This window comes from Zootoca vivipara, chromosome 12, assembly GCF_963506605.1.
Source record: "Zootoca vivipara chromosome 12, rZooViv1.1, whole genome shotgun sequence".
In the NCBI taxonomy this organism is placed as follows: Eukaryota; Metazoa; Chordata; class Lepidosauria; order Squamata; family Lacertidae; genus Zootoca; species Zootoca vivipara.
In genome coordinates this window covers 11,603,068-11,628,252 of record NC_083287.1, presented here as the reverse complement: position 1 = coordinate 11,628,252, position 25,185 = coordinate 11,603,068, and the positions used below count along the sequence as shown (strand labels likewise).

The window sequence follows — 25,185 nt, the reverse complement described above, 5'->3', positions numbered from 1 at the left end:
CCTGTCAAACAAAGGCATGGGTAGGCCACCAGGACCCTCACAGTTGCCTCAAGTGAATTGAGGACATGCTCTAAAACACAGCCAGCACTCTCTTGTAGCTGTGCATTGTAGGAGAAGATCAATAGTAGCAGACAACCAAATTTCAGGGAAGTTTCTCTGCCACTACAGATCTTCTCAATGACAAGCCCCTGACAAGTTGCCAAAGGACCCCTAGGTGTCCTAGAACACAACTTGAAAAATCAGATGTAGACTGTCATCTTAGCTTATTTTCTGATAAAGGAATAGTTTCTTGTGAATATAAGCCCAATTGTTGAAATAAATTGCTGTGTAGACACACCCTAAGGTTTTTTTTATTTTAGCAATCTTCTTCTAATTTGAGCCTGTGGAACTTGAAGTTAGCATTTTAATCCCCCCACAAACCAAGGGGGAATAGCACGTGTAAGGGGGAGAAAGTACAGAGAACCTCCCCCTTGCATCAGAAGTAGCTCCTTCCCAAGCAGTGATGGAAGTGAGGGCTCTGAGGATGCCAGTCAGGAAGTGGAGAGAGAGGGCCAGGGCTCCAGCAGCATGGGAGAGCCCCGGCTACACAGGAGGGAGGAAAGAGAGGGGGAGAAGGGAGAAAAGGAAAGCATGGAGCGTAGACCCTTTCCTCCGGTTCCGGAATTACGCAGGAGAAAGAAAGGGAGGAGATTCACTGTCCCGAGACTCCTATGTTGGAGAAGATCACGTGGGGGGGGGGGGGGCAGTGCCGGATTCTGCATTGGAATGAGCAGACATGTTTTTACACACCTGTCTCACTGTAAATAGACTGCACTAATAAAAACTGTTTAAAGACAAGCATGCGGAGCGTCGTTACTCTAGAGTAGTCGCAAGAACCCCTGACAGCACGTAACCAAATCTTCTTCTTGAAAATATTACACAACTGGTACTTCAGTGTTGGAGACTGCAATTCATGTGAATATAATGGCATATGTAAATGTTTCAGCAGCCACCACACGTGGCAGCTTACACAGAGACATCTGTGCACATTTTCTCTTACTCAGAGGTGCTATTCATATGGAAATGTATCAAGTTTGAAATAGCCCTTATTCCCACGTATTTAAGAAGCTTCTGTTAAAATAATGGCATACCTTACGTTATCAAGTTGCAGTTGTACATTCATATGTCTGCTAGAGAGATCACCCATTTCTTTTTCTTGAGTTCTTCTGAAATTGTCATATTCCATTTTTACAGCTGACAGATCCTTGTCTGCAGACTGCAGGACTATTCGTAAGTCACGAACCTCAGTGTTTAACACTGTTTGGGGGGAGGGGGAAGCAAAATCCTTGTAAAATGCACTTCTAAAAAATTCCATTATTAGATACCAATATTCACCTGATGTAATTTACCAAATATTTCAGTCTTTCCTGAAAGCTAAAGAAATACTGTGAAAGTTCCAACTAAAGCCATTCTTGCCATCTTTCAGAAGAAAAATACTAAGTAGTAAAGTCAAATTATAAACTTGGGGAAGCTATGAAAGGCAAAACCCTATGAAGATCACAAAAGCACTTCAGTAAGAAAAGAATTCAAGGAATGATGCCAAACCCTTTTTCATGTCCAGTTGTATTGACTTGGGATTAAGCTGTGCATATACTTAAGCATATACTTCAGAAAGCATTTGTTGCCATAAAAATGGTTTTTATCATACTAGCTGAGTCACATTCATCATGCAAGCAGAGATTCGTTCCTCCACTATTAGCAGTGTTCAGAGAAGCAACCAGTCTTCAAGAGCCCAATATTCCATTCAATGTGTGGTTGTTTCTATTCTATGTGATATTCTAGGGGAAATGTCATACATACACATACGTGGAGGCAACATCTATCTCTCTACCATTTAGGGGAAAAGATTTTCCTCCCTCCCTCCAATTCTATTGGCTGTGCCCACTGACTCCCGTTCCATTGCAATTTTCAGACTAAAGACAACTAAATGATCCGCTATGGGGTTACCTACAAAGAACAGTGACCCATATATGTACAGAAAAATTGGGAAATTTTGAAAAGATCTCAGCGAAATACAATGTTCAGCCATACATTTTGGTCACACGAAAGTAGTAAAAACAGTGCACAAACTGGGACTGTTTTGTGCTGCATTAGAAAAAAGACATCTTTGGTAATCATGCAGAATTCTATTGTTACCCAAACTTACTGTCCGCCTTGCTCTGAGTGTCTTGGTATTGTTTCTCAAGACGGTCTAGCTTTTCAAGAAGCCCCTGCTTTTCAGTCTGCCAATTGCTTCTTTCCGAGGCAAAGAGCTTCAGTTGGAAAAAGAAGAAGTCAAATAATGAGTGTTTGAGTATGAGAATGCATATATGTATGAATGCATAGGATGTACAAGTTACAAAGGAACATTGCCTGGCCCTGTTATTCTGATTGGATGGTTAAGTTTTGGATCCTGTTAAGTCTTAAAACAGTACAGGCAACCATGGACACTTCCAAGAAAAATCTTAGAACTGCACTTTGCATGCAGTTGAAGTAAATAATGAAGTATTACGTCAAATAGTAACAATAATTAAGCTAAGCTTTCTGCTTCCTCCTACAAGAGTCCTTGCACTAGTCCTTTTACCTCTTGCACTTGTGAAGAATGGTGCTCCAATTTATTAATATGCTGCTGAAGTTTTACAGTTTTACTTTCTTCGGCATCTAGTTTGATCTGAAGAGTGCTTAATTCTTCCTGCAACAAGACAAATAGGGAAAACTAAACAAATTTATAATCGTACTAGCAACTGCTTTGCCGCTACTAAATATTTTCTTCTAATACATTTATATATTCCTGCACAAACCTATGGGGTATGTAAATATATTGTAAATCTACAGGAAAAGTTCTAAAGCCCTAGCTTTACTGTATTGTAAATGCATCCAGAACCCAAATGTCCAAATGCAGCTAAACAGCTAAACAGAAGTTTCCATAGAAAGACAAACAGCCTTGGATAGCTCTCTCATTTGAACAGCCTTTGCATGCATTTTCTAAAAGCACTCAAGTAAAATCTGAGCATAAGTAGTCCCTGCTGGATCAGACCAAAGGTCTATCTAGTCCAGCAACCTACTCTCAGTGGCCAACCATTGTCTCCCTCATTATTTTCAGGAAGAAATTAAAAACATTACTGTTTACCCATGCATTAGATGGCTCAAAGGTTCCTGGCAACCTTGAAATTGTTAGCTTAGATCAGGCATCCCCAAACTGCGGCCCTCCAGATGTTTTGGCCTACAACTCCCATGATCCCTAGCTAACAGGACCAGTGGTCGGGGAAGATGGGAATTGTAGTCCAAAACATCTGGAGGGCCGAAGTTTGGGGATGCCTGGCTTAGATGCTTAAAATATTTTTAAATTTTATTTTTAATGGTATTATTTTACCATGTTGGTGTTTGCTACCCTGAGCTTCTTCGAGAGGAATTTAATAAATAAAATGAAGTTATCCAAATTGGTGGACATTGCCACCTTTTGTGGGAGCGAATTCTAGTTTAACTGTGTCTGGTGCGGAGAAGCACTTTCTTCTTTTCTCCTGAATCCTCCAACATTGTTTTATTAGATGGCCCTGGGTTTTACTATTACGAGGGAGGGAAACTGTTTCCTATCTGCACCATGCCCAATCCGATGCACCTCTATCATTTCCTTCCCTTACACACCTTTGTTCTAAACCAAAAAGACCAAATTATTGTAAACTTTCCTCACAGGAGTTGCTTCAAACCCTCGATCATTTTGATTGCCCTTTTCTGAACCTTTTCCAGTTCTTTTTGAGCGGACGCAAGCAGAACTATACGTGGTATTCCAAGCGCAATCTCACCACAGGTTTGTAGATCTGCCTTAGACTATTGACTCAACTCTCCCCATTTGTACCTCCTACTTCACAGCATCTTGATGAAACAATTTTAGAAATCTGCATTTTGCATCCTGAAACTTCACCTGCGCCACTCTCAGCTCTTCTGCAACAGCCTCATAGGCTTGTTCATTCATCTCAGGAGGCATGGGCTCATTAAAAATATAATCGTTATCGCCTGAGCTTTGAATATCAATAGACTCCGGGCTCAATATTTCAGGGGTTAATCGTGGCACCAGTCGAGATCTTAGCTGATAAGCCTTTGTTGGCGTAGAGATATTCTGTAATAGAAATGATTTTATTTTATTTAAAAAAACCCACCCACACCCACACCCACACAAAACATTTACATAGGTAGAAATACAGGAATAACATGGTAATAAATTTAGAGGATTTGGGTCATATGGTAAACTTAAGGAACTTGATGAGATGAAAATTTCCCTGTCCTCCCTCCTCTTGCAGCCACTTATTCCTGCCCCCTGCCTCTCTGGTGGGTTAGGATGGAGTGTAGGATGAACAGTGTAGGATGGAGCATATGGGGCTGCTGAGAAAGGGGGAAATCACCCAAAATTGTATGTAAATAAAACAAGTGCAAGCACTCTCGGTTTGCTTGAATCTCTCCTTAGCTCTTTTGCAGTGTTCAGACTTCTGAATTCCAGGTTCCTTTCCTTATTTTTCTCAATAGCATTCATCTTATGAAACAGTGCATCCTTATTATAAAACATGAATTTTAATGCATGCACTCCCCAAATGAGAAGGTTTTTTTGCACAAAGCTCGTTAACAATCTTTATATTTTAAACATCTAAATTAGCTTTCCTTATCATAGCCTCATACCTTTAAAGTTTCTCTGTGCATTTTATTAAGATGGGAGACTTCCTGGCGTTTACATGCCTTAGTTGCCTCCAAAATTTTCTCAAGATGCTGGTTTGCCTTCTGCAGAGACAGAAGTTCTGACTCAAGCTCTATCTGTTTTTTCCTGTTAAAGAAACAAATGCATCATAAAATCAAACATGGTTATCTTATTAAAATGATTCTCATTAAGAAAAATTCAAGATGGTGTCTTCTGCTTAGATGGAAGAAGACACCCCCAAAATCTCATCCCATGCATTGGTTAGATACAAGCCTTGTTGATGCTTTTAACTTCTGTCTCAAGAGGAAACCATACTTTTAGAAATATTTCTGGTTGGAACCAGAATTTTGCCCTTGATAAACAGCTGTATATATTTTCAGGGAAGGGTATTTTGTAGAAGAATGTTAGGACATAGATTCATCTTACTTTGTTAGCTCTTTAAATTCTTCATGTTCCTGTTTGGAACTTGCCAGTTCGCGCTGTGTAGTGAGGAGGCGTTCCTTCAGCTTTTCACTAGAGCTGCTGTCTGTTGACGAGGTAGTAGAACACATCTGCTGACCTGTTTGGGATTCAAAAATTAACGCTTTCTGTGCAGCAATGTTCTAGGCCAGGCACGGGCAAACTCGGTCTTCCAGATGTTTTGGGACTACAACTCCCATCACTCCCTAGCTGACAGGACCAGTGGTCAGGGATGATGGGAGTTGTATCCCCAAAATATCTGAAGGGCCGAGTTTGCCTATGCCTGTTCTAGGCCATATTATGCCAGACACCAGGTTATGCAACTGCACAGCCCAGCTGGTTAGAGCGTGGTGCTAATAACACCAAGGTTGCAGGTTCGATCCCTGTATGGGACAGCTGCATATTCCTGCATTGCAGGAGGTTGGACTAAATGATCCTCAGGGTCCCTTCCTACTCTATAATTCTATATTTCAGGCAGCCGTTTCTAACTTTCCTTCATTGTACGCATAAAATTGTATTCTATCAGCAACTAGCTCCTATTAATTCACAAGATCTTAAACATGATGCCAGGCAGACAATTGCCTTCTAAAATATGCAGAAAGCACTGCAGAGGGAGATCAGCCCGACTGCAGTATGTTCATTTGAAGCAGTCTGTCATGACAAGAACTGCCGCCATAGATACTAATCACAATGTTTATCAGTATACGACTCATTCAGCCCAGTAATGTCCTCCAAAGGAAAAGACATAAAATCCATCAAACCTGAAAACAAAATGCTGTTGAATTTATTGGGCACTGCTTCGGAGGAAAAATGTTAAAACAGCATTGCTTTAACTATGAGATCAGAGTAGAGAACCTTTAAAAAAATATAACCTCATATATGAAAAATGTATTTTAGCCTTTTCATACCTCTGTTATTGCTTTCTCTACCTGAAGCTTCTAAAAATATTTTTTCCAACTCTGCCATTGCCTGAGCATCAATATCCTGGGCACTTTTCACTGACTGCAGGGAGCGAAGTCGTTTGTTCTCCTCTCGAAGGGCATGGTTCTCCATAGCATATTTTGCAACACGTGGATGCTGTTCCACCTGTACATAACACATGCTCTGTTAATGCATGCTATAAAACAACCTCAAAACCCAAACAGGTATGTTGCTATATTAGTACAGGAAGTTTTAATTTTTAAAAATCCTGACTACTTTTATTAGGCTCTCTTAAAAAATTTTCCTAGCACACAAAAGGTAATGAACGTCAAAACTACATGCAGTGGAACCTCGGTTGTCGAACGTAATCCATTCCGGAAGACCGCTCGACTTCTGAAACGTTTGACAACTCAGGCTTCCGAGACGCTTGAAAACAGAGGTTCCACTGTATTTACACATATCTGCTCTGGGTAAAGGTAAAGGGGCCCCTGACCATCAGGTCCAGTCATGTCCGACTCTGGGGTTGCGGCGCTTATCTCGCTCTATAGGCCGAGGGAGCCAGTGTTTGTCCACAGACAGCTTCCGGGTCATGTGGCCAGCATGACAAAGCTGCTTCTGGCGAACCAGAGCAGCGCACGGAAACGCCGTTTACCTTCCCGCCGGAGCGGTCCCTATTTATCTACTTGCACTTTGACGTGCTTTCGAACTGCTAGGTGGGCAGGAGCTGGGACCGAGCAACGGGAGCTCACCCCATTGCAGGGATTCGAACTGCCGACCTTCTGATCAGCAAGCCCTAGAAATCTGTGGTTTAACCCACAGTGCCACCTGGGTCCCTCATATCTCCTCTATCTGCTTTAAAAAGTGATGCTGTTCTTGCACATTTTTACACTATGGCCCACATGACATTTCTGAAAGGCTTGTGTCCTATTTGATCAAATTATAATTATAATTATTAATTTCATTTCTATACCACTTTATATGTAAAAGAAAAAGAATCTCAAAGTGGTTTACAACCCACATTAAAAGCATCAAATAAAACAATCCACAACAAAATATTACAGAAGGAAGTCAAATACAGGGTGAGTCCTTTAAAAGAGGCCCCGTGGATACAGAGTACTGTACACATGTTCCATGGGGCCTCTTTTAAAAGATTCACCCTATTTAAAGTGTATATCCAAAACAACATACGTAACAGGAAACTAAAATATTGTCTTTAAGGATTTAAAAATAAAACATCACAAAGGAGACCAACTGCAGAATGCATATTGAATGCAGCAAAGTTAACAAAACAAAACAATCTTGAAACATTTCAAAAGAAAACATTACTAAAGGAACTCAAATATAAAATGCACAAGTACATCCTTCTTTGGAACATTCTACTGCTACTTGGTTAAGTAGCTCAGCTTAGCTTGGATGAAATTGTTTGCTGCATCCAACTGAAGTCAATACATACGTTAATAAAAATAGAAGCCGATTTTCAATAAATGCGTTCAGAATTATATAGATGCAAAACCTTCAAAATCAATTAAGATCCATGAGTTACGGAAGAGTGCTGAAATCAGCTTAAAAGCTTTTCATCCAAGTTTAATACCAGGGATAGCGTTAAAGTGTGTCTCTTTTTGGTTCAGCTGTTTACATGGGCCAAAAAACCTACTTACAATTTGTGTGTAGATCTTTTAAGGGCTACTAACCACAACAGCTAACCTCCATGTTTAGAGAAGTATACTTCTCAATAACAGCTGTAGGAAAACAAGAACAGAAAAGGACTGTTGCTCAATTAATGTGCTTTCTGGGGGCATCTGGCTTGCCACAGAATGCCAGAGTAGATAGATGTTTGGCCTGATCCGGGTAATACATTAAACAAAAATACAGCAACCTGTTCTCTGAGAATCTTCAGCTCCTCTTTCAGTTCCCCGAAGAGCTTCTCTTGTTCATTCGGCAAAAAGCTGCCGTGAGCCTCTTTATGTAGTTTTTCCAGGCGAGTTATATGATCCTCTCTGAATTTAACTATCATTTTATTGGATTGAATGAACTTCTCCTTTTTGACACAGAGATCTTCCAGTTGGGCAACTTTTTCTAACAGCATCTTAAAAATAAAAGCAGCCGATTAAGCAGGAAGCAATAGCATCATGACGCATACATAATAAAAAGTATCCTTGACCAACCCTCTCTTGGATGTGATCAACAGAAATCATTAAATGAAGGCACAAACATATGTTAATACGCTATTCACACACTCTCAACATTTGTGTTCAACTGATTTGGTGTGTGTGTGTGTAGCCATATAAATAAATTAGTTCAGCTTTTAAGAACGGGACAAATTATTGTTCCAGGGCAAAAATATTTTTGTTAATTGGACCTTTCCTAACACTATACCATAGTATTCCTACTCTTACCTTTCTTTCACTTTCAGCTTTTTCCAATAACAGCATTGCTTCAAGAAAATGGTTCAGATAATCTGCATTGCCTACATCACGTGTGAGGGTAGCTTAGAGAGAATATAGAACAAAATACATTAGGTTACACTTCCCTAGAGTCATTTGTCTTTTCTGAGTGTCAACTGTGATAGTTAGCACTGATTTTTACAACAACAACAACAATCTTTATTACGGTCCATAGACCCATCAATTCGTTACCAAGCGATACACAGCTGGGACACCCCGCCCTCACACCACCCAGACATCTTACTCAAATTCGGAATAGGAAACATTAGTTCTTGTGACCACCGATAAAAACTTTGCCACTGCTAGTGTTCTGGCATTTGACCGGTCTTCCAATAGGAACCTGATATAGAAATCCTCTGATTTTCCTGGGAGCAAGGCTAGCAGGGGTGAAATCACTTCAGCCCTAGCTTGCTCAAACTTCCCACAGTGCAGCACAATGTGTTTTATAGAATCTACATCATCATAGCTGTCAAGTTTTCCCCTTTCTCACGAGGAAGTCTATTCATCATAAGGGAATTTCCCTTTAAAAAAGGGAGAACTTGACAGCTATGCATCATGGGTGCACGAGCACAGTCATTCCTGGTAGGGTACTCCTCTCATCCTGCCCTCCAGCACTGCAGAGGGGAAAACATTCAGTCTTGCTTTTGTGAACAGCCTTCGGTAGTTTGGCACTGTCAAGTTTTGAATATAGGCTGCTGGCTTAAAGACATGCCCATATTGTACTCCTACTGCCACTGGACTGCAGATCGCAAGTGATTGATGTCGTAGATCACTGTGTGAATTATCCCAAAGTCTTTGCTTTAAGGTCTTTAGGGCACCTTCATATCCCAGGCAATAGAGTTGGGTGGGTGACAGACCTAAAGCAGTGGCTTTTCTCGCCATGGTTTTCTGCCATTGGCTGATGTATTCCTCATTGTTCAGGTATTTGTACAGTCCCTCCCCAAGTTCAAATACTGCAATCTTGAGCCAATGTTTTAGTGCAGCCCACCATGCCTTTGTTGAAATTGGGCATTCACCCGTTTCTAGAAGGAGTGTGGAGTTTCGAACACAATTGGGCACCTGAAGCAAAGATCGAATAAATTGTGCTTGGAAGCCATCCAGCTTAGGCAGGTCCCCATTCTGCCAGACGTTTGCTGCGTACAGGATTTGGGGGACAGTTTTTGCATTGAATACTTTTAGAGCTGCTGGTACATACTTGCTGCCCTTTGTATAGAAGAATCGAAGTATGGCTAGTTTTGTAATCTCCGCTTTTTGAAGGCAGGTTTGTTATAGCTGAAGTACACATTATCATTTTATTATTATGGCTAAACTTTCTTATCTAAAACTGCATTTAAAAGAGATTAAGGATAAAGAGGTTTGGGATTTTTATATTTTTTAAAAAATGTTTGGATACAAAAGCATAACTGAAATACAACAGAATCCTAAATGTGTTTACTAAGAAGTCAGTTCCAAAGGATTCAGTTTATTCTGTGCAGAATTTGAGATCCTTGCGTTTGCACAGAATTGGCCATTAAAGCAACAATCATACCCACATTTAGTTGAGGCTAAGTTTCACAAACATTGTCGCTTGGTTCAATACCATGGTTATCATTCCAACCATATCTACCTTGTAGTACATGCCGCTGAATTCAACGAGCCATACTTCCAGGTGCCTATGCTCGTTACTTAGTAACTACTGAAATGAATGGGAATTGCGGATGTAATTTAGTCCCAAAGATTCGGATCCAGACTAACTTTCAAGGTGACATGCACAGATCAGACTGTTACTCACTAGCAAATATGCAGAGGATTTCACCGTAAGCTTCTGCATTGTCTGAGCTGTAGTGATAGATATCTACAGTTTACACACATTAATTCTGTGTTAATAACCATAGTGAAAACAAAATGTTAGCCTAAAGGGTTCTACCAAATAGTGATCTGAAAATGGGACTTGCAATAACATGTTGTGGTATTGAATGTTCCTCTTCAGAATTCTAGTCAACTCTCCATATCCTTTTCTAGTACACCATTCTATTCACCTTATTTCCCCCTCTTCCTCCAACACCAGTCAGAATTCTGTCTCTACTGAGCACAGATCCAGGTTCAAACCCTCACTTATTCATGATGCTCACTGGGTGATTGTGGGCAAGTTACTTGCCTCACGGACCTCTCAGGGAGAGAGACTTTGAAAACCACCCTCAGCAATTTGGAGGAAAGGTTTGGTAAGAATATAAATACACTCAGTCCTCAATGGACTGTTTTGGTTTCCCCCACTAAAGATTTATTTGTACTTCTGCAAACTTTGGTTCTCTGAAGCTTGCTGATACCTCTGCTCTTGTGTGTGTGGAAGGTGGCATACAGAGAATCAGTTTTCTATTACAACATTCTGTTTCTGTGATATTTCGAAGGCATGAATTAAGTTTGATCCTGTACAAAAGTCATGTTTTATTTCTTAAAACACTGAGGGTTGTTTTTTTAAACAGAGAACAAATGGAGTGCTTAATCAAATCATCCTGAAACACCAGTTTTAAGGGGGGAAAGGGGATAGGCTTTACCTGTAGGTAGAGAAGCATCTTGCACAGACTGCCCTGAAATAAGCAGAGCAAGCTGCTCTTTCAGTTTCTTCACTTCAGACTGCAACTGCTTCACATTTCCTTCGGTGTTTTCATTTATCACAGCCTTAAACAGAAAATTTAAAATATTGAAACACACACGCCTGATGAGCAGATAATTTAAATCCTATTGACAAAGCCAGCTAGAATCCATTGTTCTCAATTTCAAACATCATAGGTTAAAAAGAAAATAATATTGAAAAAGAAGACTACAGTATATGATACTAGCATGGCAGCATATATTCTATGCATTTACAAAATCAGGTGTAGAATTTAGCCTTCCCCTGATCTCAGCTCTCTTTTCTTTTAGAAAAGCATGTTCTTAACGCAAGGCTTCATGTGAGGAGTGAAAATGTATAGGTTTGCTTTGTGAAGGCGCAGAAACGAGTTTAGGGAGTCTTTTTATGTCTTCCTACATGCTACCCCTACTCATGACTAATACTACTGCCTCCCCCCCCATTTCTCTCTACCTTTACCCCCTTAACTTGTGGCCCTAGTTCCCTTTGCAACCGATGAAGGTTTTGAAAGTTGATGTTGGCTGCAGCAATAGTACACATATGCACATTTATAAATTTGTGAATCATGTGTTTGCATAAGATACACATAGCTCTGCCTATCGGTTTTGATTCTTCTAGCTTGGGAGTTCTTAATAGATGCACACTGTAAAGGTTTAGCACAGGAAGCTAGTTCTAGGCCAGGAAGCTTATGTCTCTTGGTTATGAGAACTGCAAGAAGGGAACTTCAGACAGTTTCTTTATTTTTACACAAGTTCCACAGTGTCTGGTACTGTTTTAAAAGTGAATAGAAATTACTCTTGTCTCATGTAATTATCATTTAATTGTATGTTGCACAGCTAAAAAATGTGAACCATACCTCACGTATTCTAGAAAGGAATGCAACCCATTTCCTAATACAGCAAATGATAGAATTTTCAGTAATTTGAAGGAGACAGGGTATTTGTTAAATGTCCGCAACTGCAGTCTCTCCCTCTTCCTGTTGGTCTATTCAGTTTCATGACTGGAATGTTAAGACTTAGGAAGAACATAGTATTATAAATGTTGAAATAGATGAGAAACACTCACAATATTTATTTTGATTTAGCAAACTTTTTTCTGCCGAAGAACCCTTTCAGACAAAAAAGTTGCTTACAACTATGCATATTTGTGAAGGAAAAATAAGGTGACTGAATAGCCAATGTAATATTCTGTTGCAATTAAATACCTTATTTTTTATCAGTTTGGCTCTCTGAGCAAAATTTAGGGTGGACAAGGTTTCACCAAAACATCTGGAACCTGGATTAATGTTTGCTATGATGCAAGTTTTGGCATTGCCTCCAAGTGAATCCTGTTTGAAGACATGAAAATTACTTTGAGATACAGCACTTTTAACAGCACATAGTTTAACTATTTGTAGTATTTATAGAAACAGAAACTATTTCCTCTTCTACTAACCCTTGTTTTGGGGAGGATACCATCCTCCTCATAAGACCACTGTTTTAGGCGACTGTGTTGCTTCAGGACTTAACATTCTGATGGGGCACTTTCAATAGAACAGTGTGACAGGATGCTCTAAAGCAAGATTAATACCTATTAGAAGGACCACATACATATTTATTGCCACTATGTTTGGTTTATGATGCTCTATTATGCATACTGCATGCTAGTGCAAGCAGCTTGAATACTTAGGTAAGCAGGTAAAGAAACCACGAAGGAGCTAATTTAGCAGTATATCCAAACCTGGAATCATGGCTTGTTCCGCCCATAACAAACCACAATTGCTAGCCCGCTTTAGACAAAAGCTTATTGTTGGATTATCACATGATTTATTACGATGAAACAATCCATGACTTCAGGTACAGACATAACACTAAAGTAGCCTGTTTGTGATTTGTTTACTGGCTTGTATGAAGGAGGAGCGCAGGAAACAGTCTTCGGCTGTGTGTACATGCAGCTTGTATACAGAATAGCTTAATAAATTGTAGTAATCATTGATTTTCCAGGACAACAAACCGTAAGACATCTGAATATAAAAGTCAAAAGCATTTTGTCTTTTGAAAACCAATGTCCTAAAAATTAATACAAAATAAAAAATTCCTTCCAGTAGCACCTTAGAGACCAACTAAGTTTGTCATAGGTATGAGCTTTCGTGTGCATGCACACTTCTTCAGATACACTGAAACAGAAGTCACCAGACCCTTATGTATAGTCAGAGGGTGGGGAGGGGTATTACTCAGAAGGGTGGTTGGAATGGGTGATTGGCTGATAGGAGTGGTAAACCTGTTGATGACTGTTAACGACTGCAATTGGTCTTGCAGGAAAAAGCAAGGGCTGAGGTGCTAAAGAAAGCTTGATCATGTATAACGAGATAAGAATCCAGTGTCCTTATTCAGACCAGGTCTAAAAATTAATGGTACACATTACCCGTAGCAGAAAAGTGAGCCTGGAGTCCCTGTAACAGATGTGCCTCTGTTTTCCATTGCCCACATCAACAAGTGCAGTAATCACTTGGCCCAGACAACTTAATGAACGGTTTATGTTCCCTGCCTCCTAGAACAAACAAGGAAAAGAAATCAACAAGTTGGTGTTACTGTGAAGTGTCCTTCTGGTCAGCAGGTAGCGGAGCATGCATTATACAAATGCATGGACATTGTACAGTGGTACCTCGGTTTATGAACACAATTGGTTCCGGAAGTCTGTTCATAAACTGAAGCGAACTTTCCCATTGAAAGTAATGGAAATAATAATTATAATATAATAATTTTTTATTCATACCCCGCCCTCCCCAGTCAAAACCGGGCTCAGGGTGGCTCACACCAATAAAATTACAATAAAACATAAACAGCAATTGATTAAAATACAGATTAAAATACAGTATTAAAATTTAAAAATCAAGTTTAAAATGCAGCCTGATTTTAAGTAGTCCATAGATCCAAGCCATGAGGGAGGAAAGCACAGGGTGAATTAATTCGGCGTTCGTAAACTGAAAATTCGTAAACCGAGGTGTTAATAAACCGAGGTTCCACTGTATTTTAATATTTTGTTGGAAGCCGCCCAGAGTGGCTGGGGAAACTCAGCCAGATGGGCATGGTATAAACAATAAATTATTATTATAAATTATTATGATATGCACTCTGCCTCCAGGAGGAGTTAACCCTTTTCTGCACGCTCCAATTCCCACTGACCAAGAATGCACTGTTTCATCACTAACCTTTAACCTAACTCCCTCTGTGTGAGTATCCTTTTGTCTCTCTGATCCAGCCAAATCTACCAAATTCAGCAGAGATGATCGAATATTCATAACATCATTGGTTTTCTCCATTGATTCGACCGTGATAGTAAAAACAGCATGAGACCTTGAGGACTCTCTGTTCATTGAGGTAGATGCTACGCGACGATTTCTCCAGCCCGTGGTTAACACCTAGTCAGAATAAGATATGAGTAGCATTTACAATATATTATGGGACAGGCTCAACAACTTTATCCTAAGCTATTTTACAGTCAGAACTGGGATAATACTGCTAATCCTAAACATGTTAACAAAACATCCCAACCTTGATTTCTAATCCTAATCTGCAAGAAGTGTTAAATTAGCACCTTACTTGTAGGCAATGATGCATGTTTTACACATCCCTGTTCAAAAGGAACTTAGAACATGGCTTCCCAAGTCTCCCATCCCAGTTTTTAAAAATCTTTTACTTGTCCATTTTTGAAAGGAAATTAAAATGAAAATATGCCATTTGACGATGTTCCGATGTGTATGTTGATGTATACATGAGGCAGGTTGATGATTTCCCCTTCCAGGGGCAGTCTTTCACACCTTGTGAAATACTGTTCCAGATAGTCCGAAGTTGTGGAGTGGATTTTGGTGCACGAGTGTGTGTTTCTGCTGCTGGAAAGGAGAGCATGAAAAGTTCTCATGCACACATAATGCATTGCACATGCCTTCTGAATCCCAGGCACTGAAAGCAGAGCTGCAGGAATGAGTGTTTATTGCAGAACATAAATAGCCCAACATAAGGTAGCCAAAGGGCAAAAGGTACAAAACAAGCATAAGAAGCCCAAGTTATTTCCTGTAGTTAAGCTCTTCAAATCATAATACTGCTACTTCAATGAGTCCTGCCTCTATTGCAACATACAACTACTTATCAAAACAGCATACTTTATATGCTTCAGCAGCTGAAGTCAATACTTGCTCCACTGCACCAACAACAAATACTCCTTTTGTGATGTGCTCTCTGAGGAAGAGTCCAGCTGAGGCAGAATCCAGCAAGTCAAATAGCTGTTCATTGTAGATTTCAATAAACGAACACTTGCAGAGAAAACTCTTTTCTGTACCAGCCTATAAGAAACATTAACATTTGTGTTACAGAAAATACTGTTTTAATTTTATCTGGTCTCCAATGTCATTACAAGGTTTTTACAGCAAATATGAAGGCATGCCTTTATTGATCTCTTACAGTTTACAAAAAGACACATTTTACCACCCAACTCCTACCTTCACTTTACATATTTGGAGACTTTATTGTATGAACTTCAAGCCCTTCAAGAAACAGTTTACCTACCTACTTCCCTGCCCCACCACACCACCTTTGGTCTTCTTCATAACCAGCTGTCCTTCTGCTGTTACCCACTGAACCCGTTTCGGCTATTAAAAGCTGGGACAAACTGAATGGATTGTCCAGCTCTTCTGTTTGCAACTTGGAAAGAATAGCACTGTACTATAACAGTATTTACTACTGACACAGCCCTGTATCCTTTTTACCTTTCAGGGCCAGAGCTTAATCAGGGCGATATTGTGGCAGCTCAGCCCTAGCAATCAACTCTCTCTGGTTGGAAGAGAACAGTGAGCACAGGCAATAAGGCACAACACAGTATTCTGAAACACAGATAAATTTACGCTTGAAATTGGACAGATGGCTGGGAGGGTCAACTAGGTTAGAAATGAAGTTTACCATTTCACTTGCACATCGGAAGCCAATCGCTACTCACCAAGCTAACATAGCTGCTTGCCTGTATGAAATAGTGTGATCCCAAGCTATACAATCATTCTAAACATGCAGGTTATTTCTTCCAAATGAATGAAGGGCACCCAAGAGCTGAATGCCATTGCTACTAAATAAAATGAACCCTCAATGACTTTTACCACAATCTTCATTAAGAAAAAGATTTACCTTTTCTTTTTCACGTTCAATTAGAAAAAACAGATATTCAAAACTCCGTGGTATTACTCCTCTCAGATTATGAGTAAAGTTATCAGAGTCAGGAGGACCTTGAAAAAAGAAAGAATTGCTTGGATAGAAATCTAAAAATATCTAGCAGAAATAAGGTGGTTTACATTATTATGGTAGTATTCGTAGTATGCAATGTTTCTGAAATAGGAAGGAGGCCTTACTGAATAGATAAAGGCCATGGTTAAGAGCAGGCTTTGTCAAACTCGGCCCTCCAGATGTTTTTGGCCTACAACTCCCATGATCCCTAGCTAGCAGGATCAGTGGTCAGGGATGATGGGAACTGTAGTCTCGAAACATCTGGAGGGCCGGGTTTGACAAACCTTGGTTTGAGGAACCTTGGTTCTCAAACTTAATCAGTTCTGGAACTCCGTTCCAAAACCAATGCACGCTTTCCCATAGAAAGTAATGCAAAATGGATTAATCCGTTCCAGACTTTTAAAAACAACCCCCCAAACAGCAATTTAACATGAATTTTACTATCTAATGAGACCATTGATCCATAAAATGAAAGCAATAAACAATGTTCTGTAGTCACACAATCAATCAATCAATCAGTAGCTTAACTGGGTTCCAGTCACAAAACAAGAGCCACAAAAAAACAAATAAATAGCGAAAACCTCAGCGTAACACTCAAATCAGAAGCGTAACGCTCAAAACAGAGCACGTTCGGCTTCTGAAAAAAGTTCACAAGCCACAACACTTACTTCCAGGTTTGCAATGTTTGGGTTCCAAGGCATTTGAGAACCAAGGTACCACTGTACAATATTCTCCCCCTCATGATGCTGATACCTGATTAGTCTAACTCTAATGCCTTCCAAGACCCTTCCAAGTATCTTTTTCACCTCTCCCTTTGATGAAGGTTTTGGCTGTCTCTAACAGAGTCAGGAACACTGCAGTTCCTTGGTCTATGTTGTTAGATCATAGACTATGGCAAAATTAATGATATCCTAATATGAAACTACAGTGGTACCTCGACATCTGAATGACTCGACTTCCGAAGGTTTCGACTTATGAAGTCAGCAAACCCGGAAGTCTTTTCGCCGCGTGCGGTCCGCGCCTGTGCAGAAGCACAAAATCGCGCTTCACGCAAAACAGGTGCTTCGACAACCGAAGACTTCGACTTACGAAGAGCGCCGCGGAACGGATCATTTTTGTAAGTTGAGGTACCACTGTAGCCCTAGATTTGGGAAATAATGCGTTAGAAGTTAATATTACACAATGTGAAGGGGTGGGGAAAGAGGATCCCACACTGCGATCTAAAATGAGATAAACAACTATAGGCACAAATCAGTATGTGTTGTACTTACCCATCATCGTAAAGGTTTTCCCTGAACCAGTTTGGCCACTAAAGAGAAAAAGAAGCAGCACACACATATAATTATATCTCAGTAATTAGAACTTACTCATTTATTCATATACTGTATATTTTTTGCTAGGGTTAATTCTGTACCATTAAGAGGGTTAAATGTAGAAAGATCAGACTCTGTGGCAGAGCACGTGTGCTGCATGCAGAGATTTCCAGGTTCAACTCCTGGCATCTCAAGTTAAACAGGATTGAGTAGCAGGCGATGTGGAAGATGCTGGGCCCCAGACACTGGAAAGCTAATCCCACACAAGGATGAATGGACTAGATGAATTTATGCTTTAAAATTTATAGTCCTTAGAATGGTCTGACCCGGTAATGTATTTCTCAAACAGAGTAGTTCATATAATTCAAATCAGATATTTTAATATTTGCATGAAATAAAAAGGTTAAAAGCTTACTATGCAAAAATGGTTCCATTGTAGCCATTCATGCATGATTCTACTATCTTTTTGGCCACACTTGAGAACACTGATTCCTAGGCAGAAAAGATTTTAAAAAATAGTTTTAATATGTTATAATGATAAAAGCAGCTTGACTTCATAGTATTCACAAACATATAACCACACACTGTGCACTATTCATTAAACAATACACATACCCTGACATTAAGGAATACTTTTCATTAAACACAAGCAATTCTACTGATACTAAAGAACCATTATTATGCACGAAATAATGAAATCAATGAGACTCGCTTCCAAGTAATAGGTTGGAGCCATTATGAGAATATATCTAATGAATATGGCTATTACTAAAACAGAAATTGTTAATGTATCATAAATCTTAGCACACACCAGTCAGCTAGCAATTCGGTTTCCTTACTTTCATCTTCTTTCCTTTCCCCTTTTCTTCTCAGCATTCTTAGATTGCAAGCTCACATAAAGGGGCTACATATTATCGATGTATAATTCTTAGCTATTTTAGGCACTTTAAAGCATTGTTAGAAAATGAAAGCTCGGAGCTAAATGGCACCTTAAACCCTAGGTTATGGGTGCAACAAGAATAGAAAGCTGAAAATGAATGAACGGCAGCCAAAATATTATGTTCATTTTTCTCATGGTCTAGTCCAGGGGTCGGTAAACTAAGGCCCAGGGGCCGAATGCGGCCCCCAGGCTCACAAATCTGGCCCACGGACCCTGTCACCCGCTCAGCCAGTCCCCGTGTACTGTGGATGTCTTGCCACGTGGGGACTGACTTCCGCGATGCTGGCACGGCTTTTGGGCAGGCGGCAGCGCTGGTGCGGCTTTGGGTTACTTGTAGGAAACTCCTGCCGCCAATCCAAAGCCGTGGACGGCTCTGGGCAGGCCGCAACGCTGGCGTGGCTTTGGATTGGCTGCAGGAAGTTCCTGCAGCCAATCCAAAGCCTTACCACCTGTGGCTGAGGTAAACCCTGCGCAGCCATGGATAGAGAGGCCAGCAGGTGGGCGGCGGGTCTGGACTGCGCCATGGGCATCGTTGATGGGTGCGTCGCAGGGCTTCAGCCGGAGCGTGGCGTGCCTGCTTATCCTGTGCCCAGCTCTGCTGCTGGTGGCGTGCTCGGCGGCTGCGCTGGAGCAGCTGGAGGGTTAGCTGCGCGTCGCCTGCCAGACACTCCGCGTGCACGGCCTGTCTACCGTGCACATGGAGCATGGTGCACGCCGCCAGGGAGCTCTGCGGGGATGGGCCGATGGAGCAGCTGCTGCTCGTCAACAATGCTGGTGAGCGGGCAGCGCCCAGACGCGCTCCTGAGCGCGTGCAGAGTGTGTTCCTCCTCCAGGTCTGGAGGCAGCTGTGGGACCAGCTTGCAGGGTATTTATATTTTTCAAAATATAGTCCGGCCCCCCACAAGGTCTGAGGGACAGTGGACCGGCCCCCTGATGAAAATGTTTGCTAACCCCTGGTCTAGTCCTTCCCCAGCCCACCCCCCTAATACTCTTAAAAGGGTCTCTTCTCCAGAGAGTAGCTAGAAGTGGGGAGGCAGAACTTACCCCTCAATAAGTGTGTATAGGATTGCAGCCTAAGGTAGGTGGATAACAATTTTAGTAACCTGTGTTATACTAGTCCCTTAAATAAAAGCACCTATCTGCAATTTCAGTTGAAATTTTTAATGTTAATATAGATGGCTCAACACAAACTATTTTCTATTACAAATGAGAACATAGCCAAATAAGTTTCTTTTCTTTCTTTCTTTTTTAAAAAAATAGTTAACCCTTTAGGAACGGACTTATCTGTTGAATTACCTGGGTTGTGTCCACATCTGCCACATGATCAAAGGTAAAAATCTTAGGTTCAGGCTTTGAATTCAGGCGAATAGTGTTTGATGACAGAACAGATAAGCACAAGCCATTGTCAGCAGGCACAGTTCCTCCTTCTAGAGGGCGCACCCGCACGAAAACCTTGATAGCATCACCTTCAGCACTAAAACAAAGCAACAGCTACATTAGGATACTAGTAACCAGCTGTAACATGTTTGTAAAGTCATTTTATTTTTGTCTCGTTCTTATGACACAATATGCAGACACAACTAGATAAACATATATATATCTTACGTTACGCCGTACATGCAACTGCTATGGAAATGTTATTGTTTTAACCTGCACCATTAATTCATCTGATTTTGTTGCAGGTTGACAGTCGTCCATGCCTTTTAAAAAAAATTATTTATTTTGGAACAGTCAGGATTGTAAATTAGGATCAGATTGTAAATTAGGATCAGATTGTAAATCACTTGATCACACAACAAAGTTGCCCAATCTGATGTTTAATTCTTGCACACAATATTTAATGGATATTTACCTGGAGGCTGCTAATGCTGTGTCACCTAAAAAATGAAAGTGAGAACATTGTGATAATTTAAAAACTGTATGTAAGACATCTATCTACAGTATTGCTAATCATTCACATTTCTATGGAGTGTCTGTAAAAACAAGCTACAGAAAATGGGATGACAAAACAAAACAAAAGCAATGATAGCCAGCTGCTAGCTATGATGTCACACATAATGCAAACACCTTGTATTGCGTATTGCCAAAGGTCTGGTACCCATACTCTGGTACACCTGGAAGGTGTGTAGTGCGAACAACCCAGAGGTGTAAACTCCCCAGAAAGTGGGCTTAGAATTATCCTCCTTTTTTTGTCTGAAGTGGACACGCATTACTTATTGCATGCACATTCATACAGTGGTATCTCAGGTTAAGTACTTAATTGGTTCTGGAAGTCCGTACTTAAACTGAAGTGTACTTAAACTGAAGCAAACTTTCCCATTGAAAGTAATGGAAAGTGGATTAATCCATTCCAGACGATGAAAAACACCCCCTAAAACAGCAATTTAACACGAATTTTACTGTAATGAGACCATTGATCTATAAAATGAAGGCAATAATCAATGCACTGTACTATAAAATAATTATGACAGTATTGTAGATGAAAAAAATTAACATTTACAGTGGTACCTCGGGTTAAGTACTTAATTGGTTCCGGGGTGTCATTCGTACCCCGGAAAGTACTTAATCCAAGCGGCAATAGCACACGAGCATGAAGCATATCGCTTCTGCGCATGCAGCGGAACCCGGAAGTAAACACTTTTGGGTCCGCGGAGTACTTAAACTGAAAGTATTCAAACCGAAGCGTTCATCCCGAGGTATGACTGTATTGGTAAATTTACTTGAGGTGTTTGCATGTGAACCCCTGTATCCGTTCCCTAACCATAGAACTGGAAAGGGGATGCGGGAATCACAACCAGGTGTCCATCCAATCTCTGAAACCACAATTATTTTTTTATTTTTTTTACTTCTCGTTTTTTCATGAAAATGCTCTTTGCCATCTGCGCCATCCGATGTATATTGTGTCCCTGCTTATTTAACTTATATGCAGAATTCATCATGCGAAAGGCTGGACTGGATGAATCCCAAATCGGAATTAAGATTGCCGGAAGAAATATCAACAACCTCAGATATGCAGATGACACAACATTGATGGCAGAAAGTGAGGAGGAATTAAAGAAACTTTTAGTGAGGGTGAAAGAGGAGAGCACAAAATATGGTCTGAAGCTCAACATCAAAAAAACTAAGATCATGACCACTGGTCCCATCACCTCCAGGCAAATAGAAGAAATGCAGGCAGTGAGAGATTTTACTTTCTTGGATTCCATGATCACTGCAGATTGTGACAGCAGTCACAAAATTAAAAGATGCCCGCTTCTTGGGAGAAAAGTGATGACAAACCTAGGGAGCATCTTAAAAAGCAGAGACATCATCTTGCAGACAAAGGTCCATATAGTCCAGGGGTAGGCAATCCAAGGCCCGTGGGCTGGATGCGGCCCAATCACCTTCTCAATCTGGCCCGCGGACGGTCTGGGAATCAGCATGTTGCTACACGAGTAGAATGTGTCCTTTTATTTAAAATGCATCTCTGGGTTATTTGTGGGGCATAGGAATTCGTTCATTCCCCCCCCCATACAGTCCGGCCCACCACATGGTCTGAGGGATGGTGGACCGGCCCCCTGCTGAAAAAGATTGCTGACCCCTGGTATAGTCAGTAGCATAGCAAGGGGGGCAGTGGAGACGGACCGCTCCAGGCTCCACTCGGGGGGGGGGGGGCTCCACTCGGGGGTGCCCCTCCCTGCCACCCACGCACACCGTACGGACATATGCGGTCCGTGCTGGCTGCCCTGCGAGCAGCACTCCATTACAGGCTGCTGCTCTTGCGCGGCAGCCCATTACGGGCCTCTGTGCGCCAGCACCAGCACATACTGACTGCACATGTGCAGCATCCCGTGCGTGTGCACTCCATGCGCCGTTCATCCTGACGCGTGCGTCATGGTGTCATACGACCCGTCCCCAGGGGGCGCCTCCGCGTTTGCCGCCCTGGGCAGCCAAGCGGCTTCGTTCGCCACTGCGTATAGTTAAAGCTATGGTTTTCCCAGTAGTGATGTATGGAAGTGAGATCTGGACCATAAAGAAGGCTGATTGCCGAAGAATTGATGCTTTTGAATTATGGTGCTGGAGGAGACTCTTGAGAGTCCCATGGACTGCAAGAAGATCAAACCTATCCATTCTGAAGGAAATCAGCCCTGAGTGCTCATGGAAGAACAGATCCTGAAGTTGAGGCTCCAATACTTTGGCCACCTCATGAGAAGAGAAGGCTCCCTGGAAACGATTGAGGGCACAAGGAGAAGGGGATGAGAGAGGACAAGATGGTTGGACAGTATTCTCGAAGCTACCAACATGAGTCTGACCAAACTGCGGGAGGCAGTTGAAAACAGGAGTGCCTGGCATGCTCTGGTCCATGGGATCACGAAGAGTCGGACACAACTAAATGACTGAACAACAAGAAAACAAAGTAAGGCCCGGGGCCCCAGATCTGGCCCAATTGCCTTCTAAATCCAGCCTGCGTACAGTCCGGGAATGTGTCCTTTTATTTAAAATGCATCTCTGGGTTATTTGTGGGGCATAGGAATTCATTCATTTCCCCCCTCCCCCCAAAAAATATAGTCCGCCCCCCCCCAAGGTCTGAGGGACAGTGGACTGGCCCCCTGCTGAAAAAGTTTGCTGACCCCTGTCTTAAGCAGAAACAGACCCGAGTTCAGTGGGACTTATCCATAAATAACTTAGAGTTGGAAAGGGACCATGAGGGTTATCTAGCCCATGCAGGAACCTTCCCCCCACCAAAGTGGGGCTCAAACCCCACAACCCCGAGATGAAGAGTCTCACCCTCTACCAACTGAACCATCCCTTCAGCCCTACCTTGCCAAAGTGAAGATCCTGCTGAGTAACTTACGAAATGGCGTATTCCTTTTTTTAACTACAGTATTTCTAAAAACAGGGCTGTTATGAGAGTTAAAAGGGGTCCTTCTCAAGGAGGGAGCCCAGACTTCTGGCAGAGCACAATTGAAAGCCCTTACAGGCTAGTAAAATGACAGAGACCAGACCAGAATTCTAGTGAAAAGCAAGGTGGCTAGTTAAGCCTGATCTTTATTAAAAGCTGTTGCAACAGGGAGGTGGAGGAAAGACCCAGAACCAAGGTTTGCAAACTCTTATACAGTATTACCTCCATTTACGACCTCAATTGGTTCCGGAGAGCCGGTCGCTCCCCGAGCAGGTCGTAAATGGAGCATCTCTTATGCGCGTTCCGCATCGCGCTGATAGAGCACTTCTGCGCATCCGTGCGCTGCGGAACATGGATGTAAGCACTTCCAGGTCCGTGGCGGTCGCAAACTGATCGATCACAAACCGCAGCGATCATAAACTGAGGTATGACTGTACAGTGGGACCTCGACTTACGAGCTACTCGACATCCGACATTTTCGACTTACGAGCGGAAAAAGTGGCCGTGCGCTTACGATTTTTTCGACATCCGAACGGAAAACCCGTTCGCAGCTAGATGAGGTTTCCTCGACTTACGAGTTTTTAGATGCGGTTTCCTCGACTTACGAATTTTTCCGTTTCCAATGCATTCCTATGGGAAACCACTTTTCCTATGGGAAACTTGACTTACAAAGTTTTCGACCTACGAGTGTGCATTCGGAATGGATTAAATTTGTAAGTCGAGGTCCCACTGTATAGACATTTTAAATTGCCCGCCCTGGAGTCCAAGACCGCCCCCAGAAACATCATAGATACATCACAGGGGGGGTGTAGCCCAAAGACCTCCCCCCCCCGAAACATCGCACCTACATCACAGAGAAGGCGGTCTACAACAGAAATCCAAGTGGCAAGTTACCTGTTAATGGTCATTTGGCTGGATTTACCTGGGGAGCCTGGCTAGTCTTTTATAATGATAAATACTTAGTTCCTGAGCCAGGTCACAGGCTCTCACCCTATTCATATCTTAAATGTGCCCTTTAAACAGAATTTGTGAGGAAAGAGACAATGGGGAGGTTTCCCACTTTGACCTTGCAGAGAAATATTTGAGATAAATTTGTTCAGGACTTTTTTTCTGTGGAATTTCAGACAGGTGGTTTATATATACAGTTACGAGCATTTATCTTTTACAGTATATGTATATGACCTTATAACGGGCGAATAGCCTCCTTCAGTTACAAGGCACCCCACATAACCGTGTGTGGGGTGTGTGTGTGTGTGAGAGAGAGAGCCTCGGAACCTCCCCGCGCATCCGGGGCTTGAGCTGCGTGTGCGAATCCGACCCCATCCCGTCGCAGGGAGTCCCGCGGATCCCGCCCGCCTGCCGGCAAGAGTTCTCCTGCTCGCATGCAGAGTTCTCGAGCCCCAGCCAGCTCTGCCTTCCTGAACGCCGACTCCCGACAGCAGCTGCTGTAGAGGAAATCCCGCAGGCACTAAATACACGCACAGGGCAAAAGAGCTTTTTCCACACAGCTCCCATCCAACCTCCCTCCCTCGAAGCCCATTTCGCCCCACCACCGCCTTTTCTTACCTTTCGACCCGGGGGCCATTCTTCGCCCCGGTAACCCTCCGCCGCAACGTCGACTCCGCTGAGGGCTTAAAAGCCTGAAAATGGCGCTCTGTTTAAAT

General features: G+C 41.9%; 1 protein-coding gene across 1 annotated transcript in view; it reads right to left on the bottom strand.

Moving 5' to 3' along the window:
* The window catches only part of KIF15 (kinesin family member 15), a 50,060-nt gene extending 24,889 nt beyond the window's left edge, over positions 1–25,171 (bottom strand). Inside the window, exons 1-20 of the mRNA XM_035130123.2 lie at positions 25,088–25,171; positions 20,492–20,516; positions 19,936–20,113; positions 18,115–18,191; positions 17,658–17,695; positions 16,291–16,388; positions 15,279–15,458; positions 14,328–14,537; positions 13,541–13,666; positions 12,342–12,464; positions 11,064–11,187; positions 8,482–8,573; positions 7,962–8,171; positions 6,073–6,250; positions 5,132–5,264; positions 4,690–4,831; positions 3,941–4,135; positions 2,603–2,710; positions 2,186–2,291; positions 1,131–1,296 (exon numbers count right to left, since the gene is read on the bottom strand). Coding sequence (XP_034986014.2) covers positions 1,131–1,296; positions 2,186–2,291; positions 2,603–2,710; positions 3,941–4,135; positions 4,690–4,831; positions 5,132–5,264; positions 6,073–6,250; positions 7,962–8,171; positions 8,482–8,573; positions 11,064–11,187; positions 12,342–12,464; positions 13,541–13,666; positions 14,328–14,537; positions 15,279–15,458; positions 16,291–16,388; positions 17,658–17,695; positions 18,115–18,191; positions 19,936–20,113; positions 20,492–20,516; positions 25,088–25,106 — 2,528 coding nt within the window. The 5' untranslated portion in view covers positions 25,107–25,171. The remainder of the gene's footprint in view (positions 1–1,130; positions 1,297–2,185; positions 2,292–2,602; positions 2,711–3,940; positions 4,136–4,689; positions 4,832–5,131; positions 5,265–6,072; positions 6,251–7,961; positions 8,172–8,481; positions 8,574–11,063; positions 11,188–12,341; positions 12,465–13,540; positions 13,667–14,327; positions 14,538–15,278; positions 15,459–16,290; positions 16,389–17,657; positions 17,696–18,114; positions 18,192–19,935; positions 20,114–20,491; positions 20,517–25,087) is intronic.
* Between the last annotated feature and the right edge of the window lie 14 nt (positions 25,172–25,185).